We start from the raw sequence: 18,210 nt of genomic DNA on the forward strand, positions 1-18,210 counted from the left end.
TCGCTGGGAAGGCTCTTCAGTGGTTCCGCTCTTTCCTCTCGGACCGGTTTTTCAAAGTAGCTATTCCACCTGGCCAGTCCTCTTTCCATCCTTTGGGTCTGGGAGTCCCTCGGGGCTCTGCGTTAAGCCCCACACTGTTCAATCTGTATGTGAAACCGCTGGCCGCTGTCGTCAGGCAATGTGGCCTTACCATGACATCGTACGCCGACGACACGCAGCTGGCGGTGACACTCAGTGGGGACCCTGAGGTGAATGCGCCCAGATTCCGTGCAAGACTTATAGCTGTGGCTAATTGGATGCGTGACAACTGCCTACAGCTTAATGCGAAGAAAACCGAGGTCCTGATCTTAGGGAAACAGGCGGAACTTTGGGGAGATCAGTGGTGGCCTCCCGAATTGGGGATGTCTCCTATTCCAGTGGCCGAAGTTAAAAATCTGGGGGTCTGGCTGGATTCCAACCTCTCTTTTACCAGCCATACAAAGAAGACAGCAGCTACCTGTTTTGGTATTCTGCGAGGACTGAGACCTGTCCTCAAATTCTTCGACCCCCCCACGCGGCAACTGGTGGTTCAGGCCTCCATCCTCTCCCGATTGGACTACGGGAGCGCCCTGCTGCTTGGAGTCAATCAGACTGAGGCTACCCGGCTTCAGAGGGTGCAGAACGCCGCTGCGCGGGCCATTGTGGGCCTTCCGAGACGATGCTCCGTCTCCTCCGTTCTGACCTCCCTTCATTGGCTTCCGGTCAGACAGAGAATCAAATTTAAGGCTCTCTGTCTGACATTTAAGATCCTGAAGCTTTCCTCCCCTCCCGCCCTTGCGGGCCTTATCTCTCCGTATGTCCCTGCGCGGTCCCTCAGGTCTGAATCTTACCATCGGGCGATTAAGCCAAGATTCAGACTGAGTAGGATGGGAGGACGCTCTTTCCGCACTATGGCGGCTGATTTATGGAATTCCCTTCCTGTCCACATCCGTGCCCTAAATAGCCTAACCCTTTTCAGACGCGCCATCAAAACTCACCTGTTTGCCTCTGCTAACTGATTCTTCTTTCTCAGCTCCTCCTGTTATGTTGTGGCACTTGATCAGGCGCCAGGACGCCCCTTCGCTGGGGCAGCTGTGCGCCAAATAAAAGTTATTAACATAACATAACATACCTTATAGGATTGGTCAATAGGGCGTCCTCGGGTTTAGACAGTGCATGTTTGAAATAATTGGTTTCATAGTGTTTCCTGGTAGAGGCTAACCAGGTTTTCTGAGGGCTGCACCTCTGTAGACTTTTTGTAATAACATTGAAATTTACGTTGACGGATGAAAAATGTTAACATCAGAAAGAGGAGTGCAGGTTACACATACACATGCTTAAAGATGTACAACGGCAGCCAATTTGCTGATTTGCAGTCTTATGAGATGGGAAAATTGTATTATATTGCTGGTGTTGGACTGGTTCACATTACTTAATTTTTTGCGTGATTTGAACACCATGCTGGCTACACTGGCATAGTCTCATGCGTTCGGACTGGCACATTGTTAAATATACAATTGTGGTTTTGGGCCTGATCACGCCTGGTAATTTTGTACTGAAATCAGTTGGAATGATGTTTTTTTGTTTGTTTATCATTTGCATAGCAGAAACAAATGCAACACTTGTACATATATGTTTACAGCATTCCCCTGATGAAGGTGCTCCGCACCAAAATGCATTGGGAGTTGTGAACTTTGAAACGTTGCTTTGAAGCTTTGAGAAACGAATACTTCACAAAAAAAATAAAATAAAGCTAGTGTTTGGAACTCTTAACATGGCTGCAGCTTCTTCATTTTGCAGCTTTTGAGTCTTTTTGCAATATTGTGCTGTTTTTTACTGATGCGTTTCATGAACAGTTTGTTTTCAAAAGCATTACACTGTATTTGGTTGTCACATGTTTTTATGAATAATGATCATATATATATACTGACAGGCATACAAGATAAATTTAGTTAAAAAGTGGTATACCTTAGAGGATTGGTGAATAGTGCATCCTCCGGTTCAAACAGTGCATGTTTAAAATAATTCTTTTCGTTGTACATCTTTGCCAGTCATTACTGTAGTTATTCTGATATTGGAACCATTCATATAGTAGGCAAAGCTTTCTTTAAGTAAACTCTTTTCTTAAACAAACTTGCAATTGGCTTTAATTCTCTTAATTTCTTGTTATCTTTCTTGGGATAGTCTTGCTAATTAATCCTGCTTTATATGAATATCAGAGCAAAACCCATGCTATGTACTAGAATACTAATATAGCCTTATAGCCCGCCGGTGCGGGCTATTAAAGGCCCGCTCCAGCACAAAAGGCCCCAGTCGAAGGCGAAGGACTTTAAGAAGGGAGCGGGACTTTAATAGCCGGTATTGCCCAGCTACGAAGGGCTATAAGAACAATCTGAAAGAGACACGTTAGTGATAGATTCCTTACCTTAGAATATCCCCAGGCGTCAGACTGGATCCGGAAAGTTTTGCGTAGCAGTACCCTTGCGCGTCGGTAGGCGTCGTCTGCGGCTCCGCGTCCGTCGTAGGCGTCGTGGGCGCCGTGATGACGTCGTCGGAGTACTTAGACGCCGCCTCCGCGTGCTGACGTCAGTTCTTCTTTTTTCCGCGCCAGCCAGCGCAGATCTTGGAAGAGCAGTTCCCTAGTCACTTTTTGACTAACCTTTTTTGTGATCTTTTTGATCCCTTTTCGAAGTCTAACGACTCCGACGGTGCCGTTAGGGATGCCCGGCTTCAAGCATTGCGACGAGTGCGACCGTACTATGTCGGTCACGGATCCCCACCGCTTGTGCCTGATGTGTTTGGGCGTCGACCATGACGACGAGGCCTGCTCCGACTGTCGGGCCCTGTCGAGGAAGGCCAGGCGGGAGCGGTCCCGCAGGCGACTCGAGATCCGCCAGTCGGCCCCGCGCCGTGTGAGGTCCCGGTCCCACGGGAGGTCGAGGGACAGGTCGCGGGGACGGAGCCGTCACAGCTCCGGGAGTCGGCGCCACTCCTCTGGGTCCAAGTCGTCAGGTAAGAAACACAAGAAGTCGAAGAGACATCATCGCTCTTCTGACTCCCCCCGACGCTCGCGCGACGCGGCCGGGGGTTCGGGTGACACCGCCCACGCGGCTCCTCGGGAGTCACGGGCGCCGCGTTCGGCTCCATACCCCCCGGTCCCTGGGCTGAACGCGACGCCGGAGGAGATTGAGCGCTTCCTCATGGCCATGAGGTCCCTTTCTTCTCCGACGGGTTCCACGGCGCCTTCGGGCCCAGCGAACCCGTCTGGCGGCCCTAGTGGGTCGGGGGCTACGACGCCGTCGGGTGCTTCAGCCTCGACGCCGCCGGCGCCTTCGGGCTCGGCGCCGCAGGGCTCCATGATCCCGACACCGCCGGCGCCCTCGGGCCCGGCGCCACAGGGTGCAGCGGTCCCGGCGTCGTCGCCGCCTTCGGGCTCGGCGCCGCAGGGCTCAGCTGGGCCCTCCTCGGGCGATGGATCGTCACCGGTGGACCTTACGACCCCCCCCCCGGCGTCAGTCCGTATGGTGTCCCCACCGGCGTCGGCCGGCGCCGTCCCCGATGCCTCCTCTCAATCGGTTCCGACGACGCCTATCGGCGCCGATCTCGACGCCGTTCGGAGATTTTCATTTCTATGAACAGTTCTCATTCACTTATGACCCTGAGTCTCAGGAGATGGGGGAAGAGGAGTATTGGGAGGGGTCTGAGGACCCTCTGACAAGGGAATGTCAGTCTAACATGGACTGGACAGGTGATCTTGGGGAGGCCAGTGGCCTGGAGTCCTCTCCAAAGACTGGATTCGTCTCTCCTCCGACCGTGGCTTCGGAGGAGGGTGCGACTTATGGTGTGGTGCTGATGAGGGCTGCCAAGGCCTTGGGCCTTGAGCTCCCCGTCGCGGCCGTGAGGACTAACCTCCTCACTGAGGTCCTTAAGCCGCAGTCATGCTCCGCGGAGCCTCTGCTGCCGTTTAATGAGGCCTTGACGGACGTTCTTTTGGGCACTTGGTCCAGGCCCGCTACAGGTTCGCCTGTAGATAGGAACGTGGCCAGACGCCACCGCCCGCCTCCGGGCGACCCCAGTTTCCTGTCCACCCACCCCACCCCCGAGAGTCTGGTTATCCAGGCCTCTAACTCCCAGACCGCATTCCCGACGGCTCCCCCCGATCGGGAATCCAAGAGGTACGAGGCCTATGGCAAGAAAGTGTTCTCGTCCCTTAGCCTGGGACTGCGGTCCTCCAACACCGCATGCCTCTTGAGCCGTTACACCCATTCTATATGGGAAACGGTGGCGGAAGTGCTGCCAGAGTGCCCGTTGGAGGTACGGGCCAAACTCGGCCTAGCCCTAGTGGAGGGCCGGGACGCAGCGAAGTATTCCATCAGGTGCGGACTGGATACTACTGACTCGCTGGGTAGAGCGATGGCTACGACGGTGGCGATACGACGCCACGCCTGGCTGAGATCCGCCAACTTCTCGGCAGACGTCCAGAATACACTCATGGACATGCCGTTCGATGGCCGTCGCCTCTTTGGCGACAAGGCAGACCACGCGCTTGAGCGCTTTAAGGACTCCAGGGCTATGGCCAAGTCCTTGGGCCTCTCGGCCCGCGCCAGCAAATGGGTGCCTTTCGCGGCCAAGGAAGGGGCGTCCCCACACGTGCCGCCAGCCACTCGCCGCACACTGTCGTCCAGCACGGCGGTGGCCGTGGTAACCGCCGTGGAGGCGGTCGGGGGAACAAGCGGAGCCCGTCCACACCTGCCCCCGCAGCATCCGCCTCTAAACCCTCCTAGTCCGTGCTTTTCGGCCCATGTGACGCCAGTGGGAGGCAGGGTTCGCCATCACCACTCTCACTGGAGCACAGTCACTTCGGACAGGTGGGTGCTGCAGATCGTCCGAAGGGGCTACTCCCTCCCCTTCGAGACGACCCCTCAAGCCATGCCACCGCAACACCACCGCGTATCGGGGGATCATTTGCGGCTCCTGCAGGAGGAAGTTACGGCCCTCTTGGCCAAGGGGGCCATCGAGCGCGTTCCTGGGCCTGAAGTAGGTCGTGGTTGCTACTCCCACTACTTCCTGGTACCCAAGAAGGGCAAAGGGGGCCTACGCCCTATCTTGGATCTGAGGAACGTCAACGGCTTCCTCCGGAAGGAGAAGTTCAAAATGCTGACACTGGCTCAGGTCTTGACTGCCCTAGACCCAGGAGACTGGATGGTGGCGTTGAACTTGCAGGACGCATACTTCCACATCCCCGTCCTGCCGGCCCACCGGCGTTACCTGCGGTTCACGGTAGGCCTCGAGCACTTTCAGTTTACCGTGCTCCCCTTCGGCCTTACCAGCGCCCCACGGGTGTTCACGAAGGTGATGGCGGTGGTCGCAGCTCATCTGCGCAGGTTAAGGGTCTCAGTCTTCCCTTACCTTGACGACTGGTTGTTGAAGGCGGGCTCGCCCCAGACAGTCGTCAGCCACCTCCAGACTACCGCGGATCTCCTGCACCAGCTGGGATTTTCCATCAATGTGCCGAAGTCACACCTGTGCCCCTCTCAGAAGCTCCTTTTCATCGGAGCGGTTCTCGACTCGGCGCAGTTTCGGGTTTACCCGCCCGAACAGCGGGTCCGGGATATACAGGCTCTGATTCCGGTCTTCCGGCCGTTATCCCGGGTTTCAGTCAGGTTGACGCTGCGGATTCTGGGGCTGATGGCCTCCTGCATCCTTCTGGTGCATCACGCACGGTGGCGGATGCGGGCTCTGCAGTGGGACCTGAAGTTTCAGCGGGCCCAGCACCGTGGCAACCTGTCCGACCATGTCCTGATCTCGGAGGGCACTGCGAGACAGCTGCAGTGGTGGCTCACGGACCGCGATTGGGTCGACGGCAGATCCCTCTCCCTTCCCCTACCGGAGCACGTAGTTGTGACGGACGCGTCCCTCCAGGGCTGGGGGGGCCACTTGGGAGAGGCGGAGATCAGAGGACTCTGGTCTCCGGCGGAGTCCCGGCTCCATATCAACCTGTTGGAGCTGCGGGCGATTCGTCTGGCACTGAAAGCATTCCTCCCGTCTGTCCGAGGGAGTGCAGTGCAGGTGTTCACCGACAACACCACCGCCATGTGGTACTGCAACAAACAAGGCAGAGTGGGGTCGTGGACCCTTTGCCAGGAGGCTCTGCGTCTCTGGCAATGGCTGGAACATCAGGGCGTGACTCTGGTGGTTCAACACCTGGCCGGTTCTCTGAACGCCAGGGCGGACGAACTCAGTCGTCGGTGCTCGATGGATCACGAATGGCGTCTGAACTCTGACGTGGCGCAAGGCCTCTTTCTGCGATGGGGAGAGCCTTGGTTAGATCTATTCGCCACCGAAGAGAACGTGCAATGTCAACAGTTCTGCGCGTTGGAATTTCCAAGGCGGCACTCGCTCGGAGACGCTTTTCGTCGCGAATGGAGCTGCGGTCTGTTGTACGCCTTTCCGCCTATACCTCTTCTGCCCAGAGTGCTGAAGAAGATCAAGCACGACCGGGCACAAGTCATCCTTGTGGCTCCGGACTGGGCTCGAAGGTACTGGTATCCCGAGCTACTCAGCATGTCAGTCGATCCCCCGATTCGTCTGCCTCTTCAGGAGGACCTTCTGTCGCAGCAGCAGGGGACGGTCCTCCACAAAAACGGTATACGCCTGCAGGTGGAACAGGTTTGTGGCATGGTGCACAGCAAAGGCTGTGGATCCCCTCAATGCCCCTCTCTCTGAGGTTCTTCTCTTCCTTCTTTCTCTTGCCCAGCAGGGCTCTGCTCTGGGCATTATCAAGGGCTATCTTTCGGCTCTTTCAGCCTTTCTAAGGCTGCCTGACCACCCTTCTTTGTTCAAGTCCCCTATTGTAAACAGATTTCTGAAAGGCATCACTCATACCTTTCCTCCTGTTCCTTTCGTGATGCCTCAGTGGGATTTGAACCTGGTTCTGACATTTCTGATGTGCGCTCCCTTTGGGCCACTTCATAACTGTCCACTTCGCCTTCTTTCTTTGAAGACTGCCTTCCTGGTAGCCATCACCTCTGCCAGGAGAGTGAGTGAGCTCCAGGCCCTCTCTTGTAAGCCTCCTTTCCTTTCAGTCCATCCGGACAAGGTTGTTTTGAGGACTAGGCCCTCCTTCTTGCCAAAGGTGGTCACGGCCTTCCACATTGGGCAGTCCATCACATTGCCCACCTTCTTTCCGCCTCCGCACCCCTCGAGAGAGGAGGAGAGGCTCCACCGTCTGGACCCAAAACGTGCGCTCTCGTTCTATCTGGATCGCACACGCCAGTTCCGGGTGGACGATCAACTCTTTGTTGGGTACGCGGGCGCTAAGAAAGGGAAAGCGGTGCACAAGAGGACCATCTCTCGATGGATTATCATGTGCATTCAGGCGTGTTACTCCTTGGCTAAGAAGGAACCACCTGTTGGGCTGAGGGCTCATTCCACTCGAGCCATGGCCACTACAACTGCTTTGGGCCGAGGTGTGCCCTTGCAGTACATTTGCCAGGCAGCTAAGTGGGCCTCGTTGCACACGTTTGCTAGGCTCTACTGCCTGGACAGTCAAGTCCGGAGGGACGGCTACTTTGGCCGCTCCGTTCTCCAGGACTTTCTGGTGTAAATATTGGTTCGCAGGCCCACCACCGCGGGGATGGTATTGCTGGGGTATCTATTCTAAGGTAAGGAATCTATCACTAACGTGTCTCTTTCAGATGCACAAGTTACCACTTGTGTAACGATATATCTGTAAGAGACATTAGTTAGTGATAGATTCCTTACCGACCCACCCATCCTCCCCGTTCTGCGAATTGATATCTAGGGTTAAGGTCATCCCCTTTCAGGGCCCTAGTTTCTTGGCACCAGTGTCGGTTTTTGTCATGGCTCTGCGCTTCTGGCGCGGAAAAGCTGTGCCTAAGAACTGACGTCAGCACGCGGAGGCGGCGTCTAAGTACTCCGACGACGTCATCACGACGCCTAGGACGGACGCGGAGCCGCAGACGACGCCTACCGACGCGCAAGGGTACTGCTACGCAAAATTTTTCGGATCCAGTCTGACGCCTGGGGATATTCTAAGGTAAGGAATCTATCACTAACTAATGTCTCTTACAGATATATCGTTACACAAGTAGTAACTTGTGCATCTGCCACTAGAGGGCAGAATGTTATAACAATAAAACAAAGGCCTCTCGGAGTACGAGGGGGTTTAAATCCCCTCAGGCTCCTTGAGGCCTTTGTGAAAACAACATTGGAATGTTGCTTTGCAGGCCTTTACCGGCCAATAGAAGCACAGAGCACTCCATTGTCTTCAATGGAGTACTCCACATTCCAATATTCTTATACATTGTAATCCTAGTTCCTAGAGGTTGGTATTGTCTTTTGATTCCTAAATATTCCTCCTTCCTCCCTGATAACTGGGTGATAAGGTTAAGCTAGCAGGAAAGATGCTTCGACCTTTTAACAAATAAAAAATGAAGAGGCTAACTGGAACTGCAAAGCATGAGTGGAATTCTAAAATAAGCAGAGTTAGAATTTCTCTTCGAGAAAAGTCATGCATCGGTCTCATTTTTCACTTGTTTATCGGTTAAAACAGGTCTGAAAAAAGGAATTTTCATCAGACACACCAAATGTAGGATGGTAACATGCAATTACATTTTACTTTAAACAGGCTGAACTATGTTGCCTCTTATTGGCATGGTTTCTTTACAAAAATATTCTGCCACTGGCCAATGATATTTCAATATTTATGAAAAAGTTTAAAAAAACTTGTGACCAGAGATCTAGGGTTACAAGTAAGTAACGTTTTGAAATTTCGTCTTCGGAACCATATTGTATTTACATGCTAATCAGTTGTCTCCTCTCCTTTGCCACTTGCAAGATTTAGAAGATGCAGCTCTAAAAATTTGAAGTTAAAATCGAGTTATTAAGAAGTAACTCAGATTGAGTACAGCTACATGGAAACTGCCAGTTATGTTAAGTCTGAAATTCATTGTTGGGTCTTTTTTGTGAGAGGTTCATGGCTATAGAATACTAATGCCCTCTCAGGTCTTATGAGATTTTAGCTAAGTGATTCAGGCTATTAGGCATTTGCAATGTCCCACATTGTAGGATATTTTATGTATGATACTGGTTTATTGTATGCTTTCTGCTTCATGTATCTTACTGTCTGATTTCATGTAGTTATGATGAGTGTGCTAAATTAGCTTTACCTCACGCCTAACGTGCAGCACTGTATGTGGGGCATAATATTATAATTTTTAAATGTTATCCCTCATATTGCTAATAAGCTGTTTTTTATGTCAATACTGTCATGTGTAACGTTGAAAGTCAGACATTGCATTCTGTTTGCATAACTGTCTGTTTCTAAAACTGTCTGTTTCTAAATTAACTTGTATACTGAATGTTATTGCACTAATTTTTCCTTCTTTGAAAACCCACTACAGTGTTGACTTATTTAGTTAAATTCAGTTAAAGTATTCCTATTTTTATTTTCTCGTTGCAGATAAGCATTCAGTGGAATTCAGTGTACCATAAATTCTTAATTTCATTGGGAACTGTCGGCCCGAACTCTGGTTGCAGTAACTGTCACAACATTATACTTCACCAGCTTCAGGAGATGTTCAATAAAACACCAAATGTGGTACAGCTGTTGCAGGTTGTAAATTTAAATTCCATCAGCGTTTGCAAGTTAAATGTATTATTAAAAGTCTTAAGTATGCATACAGTGAATTGTTTCAAGCAAATACACATCTTTTAAGCAAATTCCTGAAACAAATATTAAATCTGAAAGAAACAGGTTAGTATTAGTTTCCTTACCTTAGAATATCCCCAGGCGTCAGACTGGATCCGGAAACTTTTGCGTAGGAGTACCCTTGCGCGTCGGTAGGCATCGTCTGCGGCTCCGTGTCAGTCGTCGGCGTCGTTGGCGCCGGGATGACGTCGCCGGAGTACTTAGACGCCGCCCTCGCGCTCTGACGCCAGTTCTTCTTTTTTACGCACCAGTAAGTGCCGATCCAGAAAAAGTTGTACCCTAGTCAATTTTTGACTAACTTTTTCGATCCTTTTTGATCATCGTACAAAGTCTCATCGACTCCGACGGTGCCGGTAGGGATGCCCGGGTTCAAACCCTGCGTCGACTGCAACCGACTGATGTGGGTTACCGACCCCCATCGCCGGTGCCTTCACTGTCTGGGCCCCGACCACGACGACAAGTCCTGCTCCTACTGCCGGGCCCTGACGTCCAAAGCTAGACGGGAGTGTTCCCGCAAGCTACTCGAGCTCCGGCAGTCAGCCCCGTGCCGCTCGAGGTCCCGGTCCGCAAGGAGGTCGAGGGACCGGTCGCGGAGCCGATGTCGCCCAAACCTACTCCACACCTGCTGGTCCCTGGGCAGAACGCGACACCAGAGGAGATCGAGGCCTTCCTCCGTCGGGTTCCGCGGCGCTTTTGGGCCAAGCGGCCCGACTGGGTCCCCACGCGGGCCGGGCGTTTCGGCCCCGGCGCCGTCGGCAACTTAGGTCCCAACGCCGCAGGGCCTTGCCGGATCCGGGTCGTCGCCGGTCGACCTCGCTGGCCCCCAGGGTGTCGCCCGCGGCGCTGTCCCAGGATGACGCCGTCCCCGGTCCTACCATCGATTCTGGTCCGGCGTCAGAGCGGCGAGATTCGACGCCGCTTGGAGATTTCTACTTCTACGACCCGGCCCCATCCTTTGAACCTGAGTACCAGGTGATGGGCGACCAGGAGGTTTGGGAGGGGTCCAAGGACCCTCTGACACCGCTCAGTCTTCTCTGGACACTTCGCCCAACACTGGTTTTGTCTCCCCTCCTACCTTGGCTAAGGAGGAGGGGGCTGCCTATAGTGTGGTGCTGACGCGGGCTTCCAAGGCCTTGGGCCTTGAGCTCCCAGTCGCGGCCGTGAGGACTAACCTCACTGAGGTCCTTAAACCGCAGGCAAGCTCGGCTGAGCCTCTGCTGCCGTTTAATGAGGCCTTGTCAGACGTTCTTCTGGGCACTTAGTCCAAGCCCGCTACAGGTCCGCCTGCAGATAGGAACGTGGCCTGGCGCCCAAAGCCCGGCTCCAGGCGACCCTTGCTTCCTATCCACCCACCCCACCCCACCCCACCCCCGTGAGCCTGGTCATCCAGGCCTCTAACTCCCAGACCGCATTTCCGACGACTCCCCCCGATCGGGAATCCAAGAGGTATGAGCAATACGGGAAAAAGGTATTCTCTTCCCTGAGTTTGGGGTTGCGGTCAGTCAACACCGCGTGCCTCTTGGGCAGTTACACCCACTCTCTGTGGGACATGGTCGCGGACGTGCTGCCACAATGTCCGGTGGGGGCGCGGACTAAACTCATTCCAAGCCCTTGCGGAGGGTCGAGATGCGGCATGTTATTCCATCTGGTGTGGGCTGGATACCATGGACTCACTGGGCAGAGCAATGGCAATGACGGTGGCGATTCGTCGCCACGCCTGGTTGAGGTCCGCCAACTTTTCGGCTGATGTCCAAAACACCCTTATGGACATGCCGTTTGATGGCCGTCGCCTCTTTGGCGACAAGGCAGACCATGCGCTTGAGCGCTTTAAGGACTCCAGGGCTACGGCCAAGTCCTTGGGCCTCCGGCCTCGCACCAGCAAACGGCTGCCTTTCGCTCCTTTCGTGGCCAAGGAAGGGGCGCCCCCACACGTCCTGCCAGCCACGGGCCACAGACTAACATCCAGCGCGGTGGCGGACGTGGAAACCGCTGTGTTGACGGTTAGGGACAACGGTGATGCCAGTCAACACCTACCCCTGCAGCATCGGCCTCGAAGCCCTCCTAGTCAGAGCTTTCAGACCCATGTGACGCCAGTGGGGGGCAGGGTTCGCCATCACCTCCTCCACTGGCGCGCTGTCACATTGGACAGGTGGGTGCTGCAAATCGTCCGAAGAGGCTACTCCCTCCCTTTCGAGGCGACCCCTACAGCCAAGCCACCGCAGTACCACAGAGTGTCGGGGGATCACTTGAAACTTTTACAAGAGGAAGTTACGGCCCTCTTGGCCAAGGGGGCCATTGAGCCCGTTCCTGGGCCAGAAGTAAGGTGTGGTTGTTACTCCCACTACTTTCTGGTACCCAAGAAGGGCAAAGGGGCCCTACGCCCTATCTTGGACCTGCATAACGTCAACGGCTTCCTCCAGAAGGAGAAGTGTAAGATGCTGACTCTGGCTCAGGTCTTAGCTGCCCTGGACTCGGGAGACTGGATGGTAGCTTTGCAGGACGCTTATTTTCATATCCCCGTCCTGCCGACCCACCGGCGTTACCTGCGGTTCACGGTAGGCCACAAGCACTTTCAGTTTACCGTGCTCCCCTTCGGCCTTACCAGCGCCGCACGGGTGCTCACGAAAGTGATGGTGGTGTTCGCAGCTCATCTGCGCAGGTTAGGGGTTTCAGTCATCCCGTAACTCGACGACTGGTTGTTGAAGGCGGGCTCGCCCCAGACAGTCGTCAGCCACCTCCAGACTACGGCCGACCTCCTGCACCTGCTGGGGTTCTCCATCAATGTGCCAAAGTCACACCTGTGTCCCCTCAAAAGCTCCTGTTCATCGGAGCGGTTCTAGACTCAGCGCAGTTTCGGGTTTATCCACCCGAACAGCGGGTTCGGGATATTCAGGCTCTGATTCCGATCTTTCAGCCGTTATCCCGAGTCTCGGTCAGGTTAACTCTGCGTCTTCTGGGGCTGATGGCCTCCTGCATCCTTCTGGTGCATCACGCCAGGTGGCGGATGCGGGCTCTGCAGTGGGACCTGAAATTTCAGTGGGCCCAGCATCAGGGCAACTTGTCCGACCATGTCTTGATCTCGGAGGTGGTTCCGTGGCAGATCCCTCTCCCTACCCCAACCGGAGCATGTAGTTGTGACGGACGCGTCCCTCCAAGGCTGGGGGGGGGGGGGGGGGGAACATGGGAGAGGCGGAGATCAGAGGCCTCTGGTCTCCGGCGGAGTCCCGGCTCCACATCAACATTCTGGAGCTGCGGGCGATTCGGCGTGCACTGAAGGCATTCCTCCCCTCTGTCTGGGGGAGTGTAGTGCAGGTGTTCACGGACAGCACCACCGCCATGTGGTACTGCAACAAACAGGGGTGGTGGGGTTGTGGACCCTATGCCAGGAGGCTCTGCGCTAGGGTGACCAACTGGCATTGGTGCAAATTCAGGACGGTGAGTGTAAAAATTCAGGACAAAGGGTCAAAATTCAGGACACAAATTCAGGACAGGAGGTCAAAATTCAGGACAAAACTTCAGGACAATAGGTACGTTTTACAGACACATCAGAGGTCGCACAATAGTATATAAGTAAGCCCAGCCATTTCCAAACATATTCAACCATTTGCAAACGTATCCATCATGTATCCTTCCATCTATCATTTCACTCATCCATCCCTTCATCCATCCTTTCACTCATCCTCCATTATCCATCCATCCATCCACCCACCCTTTCACCCTATCCATCTGTACACTTATCCATCCACTCTTCATCCCATCCATCCATTCACTCATCCATTCAGCCATTTACCCTTTCACCAATCCAGCCATCCTTTCACTTACTAATCCTTCCACCCATCCACTCTTTTAGTCCTCTATCCATCCTCCCTTTCTCTCTCCATTGCCCCTATCACTCAAATATCTATCATTTCACTCCTTCACACATCTATTCATCCTTTTGTCCATCTACCCTCCCTTTCACTCACTCATCCATCCTTACACCCACCCTTTCACTCATATGTCCATTCATTCACCCTTGCACTTATCAATCCATCCATCATTTCACTCATCCACCTACCCCCATCATCCACCCACCCACCATCCACCCACCCACTCATCCATCCTTTCACCCACCCACCATCCAATCCACTGATCCATCCTTTCACCCACCCACCATCCACCCACCCACTCATCCATCCTTTCACCCACCCACTCATCATCCATCCATCCTTTCACCCACCCACCCACTCATCATCCATCCATCCATCCTTTCACCCACCCACTTATCCATCATCCACCCTTTCACCCACTCTCCATCCATCCATCCATCCTTTCACCCACCCACCCATCATCTATCCATCCATCCATCTGCCCTTCCCCTCATCATCCATCCCCTCATCATCCATCCATCCCCCTCATCATCCATCCTTCCCCCTCATCATCCATCCTTCCCCTCATCATCCATCCATCCTTCCCCTCATCATCCATCCATCCTTCCCCTCATCATCCATCCATCCTTTTCCCTCATCATCCATCCATCCTTTTCCCTCATCATCCATCCTTTTCCCTCATCATCCATCCTTTTCCCTCATCATCCATCCATCCTTCCCCTCATCATCCATCCGTCCTTTTCCCTCATCATCCATCCATCCATCCATCTGTCCTTCCCCTCATCATCCATCCATCCTTTTCCCTCATCATCCATCCATCCTTTTCCCTCATCATCCATCCATCCATCCTTCCCCTCATCATCCATCCATCCATCCTTCCCCTCATCATCCATCCATCCTTCCCCTCATCATCCATCCATTTTTTCACCCACCCCCTCATCATCCATCCATTCCCTCATCATCCATCCATCCTTTCACCCACCCCTCATCATCCATCCACCCTTCCCCTCATCATCCATCCTTTCACCCACCCCCTCATCATCCATCCATCCTTCCCCTCATCATCCATACATCCTTCCCCTCATCATCCATCCTTCCCCATCATCATCCATCCTTTCCCATCATCCATCCTTCCCCTCATCCATCCTTCCTTTCATCCATCCTTCCCCTCACCCATCCATCCCATCCATTTATCCTGCCCCTCATCCATCCATCCTTCACCTCCATCCTTCCCCCTCCATACATCATCCTTCCCCTCATCCATCCTTCCTTTCATCCATCCTTCCCCTCACCCATCCATCCATCCCATCCATTTATCCTTCCCCCTCCATCCATCATCCTTCCCCTCATCCATCTTTCCCCTCATCAATCATCCAGCTACCCTTCCACCCATACATCCAGCTATTAACATTTTCTCTCCATCCTTCCCCTCACTCATCAATCCATCTATCCTCTCTCATTATCCATTTATTCAATCTTTCATTCATCCATTCACCCTTTCACTAATTCATCCAGCCATTCGCACATCCCTTCACTTACTTACTTGCCCACTTTTCCATATTAATTTTGAGCTGAGCCCTTTTGAGAAGAGGCCCATCTAGACTTTCACCCTCGCTGCAAGGGCCGTTCCAGGACTGGGACAGAAGCCACCCAGGGCGGAGACAGGATCCACCACAGGGGAGGACAAGAGCCATCACAGGCAGGGGTGAACTGGAGCCACAACATGGGGGGGACAGGAGCCATCACTGGTGGGGGTGGACTGGAGCCACAACATGGGGGACAGGAGCCATCACTGGTGGGGGTGGACTGGAGCCACAACATGGGGGGACAGGAGCCATCACTGGTGGGGGTGGACTGGAGCCACAACATGGGGGGCAGGAACCATCACAAGCGGGGGTGGACTGGAGCCACAACATGGGGGACAGGAGCCATCACAGGCGGGGGTGGGCTGGAGCCAAAACATGGGGGACAGGAGCCATCACAGGCGGGGGTGGACTGGAGCCACAACATGGGGGACAGGAGCCATCACAGGCGGGGGTGGACTGGAGCCACCACATGGGGGGACAGGAGTCATCCCAGGTGTGGGGTGGACTGGAGCCACCACAGGGGGGGACAAGAGCCATCACAGGCGGGGGGTGGACTGGAGCCACCACATGGGGGACAGGAGCCATCACAGGCGGGGGTGGACTGGAGCCACAACATGGGGGACAGGAGCCATCACAGGCGGGGGTGGACTGGAGCCACAACATGGGGGACAGGAGCCATCACAGGCGGGGGGTGGACTGGAGCCACAACATGGGGACAGGAGCCATCACAGGCGAGGGTGGACTGGAGCCACAACATGGGGGACAGGAGCCATCACAGGCGGGGGTGGGCTGGAGCCAAAAAATGGGGGACAGGAGCCATCACAGGCGGGGGTGGACTGGAGCCACAACATGGGGGACAGGAGCCATCACAGGCGGGGGTGGACAGGAGTCATCTTAGGTGTGGGGTGAACTGGAGCCACCACAGGGGGGGACAAGAGCCATCACAGGCGGGGGGTGGACTGGAGCCACCACATGGGGGACAGGAGCCATCACAGGTGGGGGTGGACTGGAGCCACAACATGGGGGACAGGAGCCATCACAGGCGGGGGGTGGACTGGAGCCACAACATGGGGGACAGGAGCCATCACAGGCGGGTGGTGGACTGGAGCCACCACATGGGGGACAGGAGCCATCACAGGCGGGGGTGGACTGGAGCCACAACATGGGGGACAGGAGCCATCACAGGCGGGGGGTGGACTGGAGCCACAACATGGGGGACAGGAGCCATCACAGGCGGGGGGTGGACTGGAGCCACAACATGGGGGACAGGAGCCATCACCGGCGGGGGTGGACTGGAGCCACAACATGGGGGACAGGAGCCATAACAGGCGGGGGTGGACTGGAGCCACAACATGGGGGACAGGAGCCATCACAGGCGGGGGTGGACTGGAGCCACAACATGGGGGACAGGAGCCATCACAGGCGGGGGTGGACTGGAGCCACAACATGGGGGACAGGAGCCATCACAGGCGGGGGGTGGACTGGAGCCACAACATGGGGGACAGGAGCCATCACAGGCGGGTGGTGGACTGGAGCCACAACATGGGGGACAGGAGCCATCACAGGCGGGTGGTGGACTGGAGCCACCACATGGGGGACAGGAGCCATCACAGGGGGGGGTGGACTGGAGCCACAACATGGGGGACAGGAGCCATCACAGGCGGGGGGTGGACTGGAGCCACAACATGGGGACAGGAGCCATCACAGGCGGGGGTGGACTGGAGCCACAACATGGGGGACAGGAGCCATCACAGGCGGGGGAGGGCTGGAGCCAAAATATGGGGGACAGGAGCCATCACAGGCGGGGGTGGACTGGAGCCACAACATGGGGGACAGGAGCCATCACAGGCGGGGGGTGGACTGGAGCCACAACATGGGGACAGGAGCCATCACAGGCGGGGGTGGACTGGAGCCACAACATGGGGGACAGGAGCCATCACAGGCGGGGGAGGGCTGGAGCCAAAATATGGGGGACAGGAGCCATCACAGGCGGGGGTGGACTGGAGCCACAACATGGGGGACAGGAGCCATCACAGGCGGGGGTGGACTGGAGCCACCACATGGGGGGACAGGAGTCATCCCAGGTGTGGGGTGGACTGGAGCCACCACAGGGGGGGACAAGAGCCATCACAGGCGGGGGGTGGACTGGAGCCACCACATGGGGGACAGGAGCCATCACAGGCGGGGGTGGACTGGAGCCACAACATGGGGGACAGGAGCCATCACAGGCGGGGGGTGGACTGGAGCCACAACATGGGGGACAGGAGCCATCACAGGCGGGTGGTGGACTGGAGCCACCACATGGGGGACAGGAGCCATCACAGGCGGGGGTGGACTGGAGCCACAACATGGGGGACAGGAGCCATCACAGGCGGGGGGTGGACTGGAGCCACAACATGGGGGACAGGAGCCATCACAGGCGGGTGGTGGACTGGAGCCACCACATGGGGGACAGGAGCCATCACAGGCGGGTGGTGGACTGGAGCCACCACATGGGGGACAGGAGCCATCACAGGCGGGGGTGGACTGGAGCCACAACATGGGGGACAGGAGCCATCACAGGCGGGGGGTGGACTGGAGCCACAACATGGGGGACAGGAGCCATCACAGGCGGGGGTGGACTGGAGCCACAACATGGGGGACAGGAGCCATCACAGGCGGGTGGTGGACTGGAGCCACCACATGGGGGACAGGAGCCATCACAGGCGGGGGTGGACTGGAGCCACAACATGGGGGACAGGAGCCATCACAGGCGGGTGGTGGACTGGAGCCACCACATGGGGGACAGGAGCCATCACAGGCGGGGGTGGACTGGAGCCACAACATGGGGGACAGGAGCCATCACAGGCGGGGGGTGGACTGGAGCCACAACATGGGGGCCAGGAGCCATCACAGGCGGGGGTGGACTGGAGCCACAACATGGGGGACAGGAGCCATCACAGGCGGGTGGTGGACTGGAGCCACCACATGGGGGACAGGAGCCATCACAGGCGGGGGTGGACTG

General features: G+C 55.5%; 1 protein-coding gene across 3 annotated transcripts in view; it reads left to right on the forward strand.

The window, feature by feature from the left end:
* The window catches only part of MED14 (mediator complex subunit 14), a 1,095,522-nt gene that overhangs the window by 693,157 nt on the left and 384,155 nt on the right, over positions 1 to 18,210 (forward strand). For all 3 annotated transcript variants that reach the window (XM_086934128.1, XM_086934129.1, XM_086934130.1), the window contains exon 20: positions 9,503 to 9,655. In XM_086934128.1, coding sequence (XP_086790254.1) covers positions 9,503 to 9,655 — 153 coding nt within the window. The remainder of the gene's footprint in view (positions 1 to 9,502; positions 9,656 to 18,210) is intronic.

Source organism: Lissotriton vulgaris, chromosome 8 (assembly GCF_964263255.1).
Source record: "Lissotriton vulgaris chromosome 8, aLisVul1.2, whole genome shotgun sequence".
Lineage (NCBI taxonomy): Eukaryota > Metazoa > Chordata > Amphibia > Caudata > Salamandridae > Lissotriton > Lissotriton vulgaris.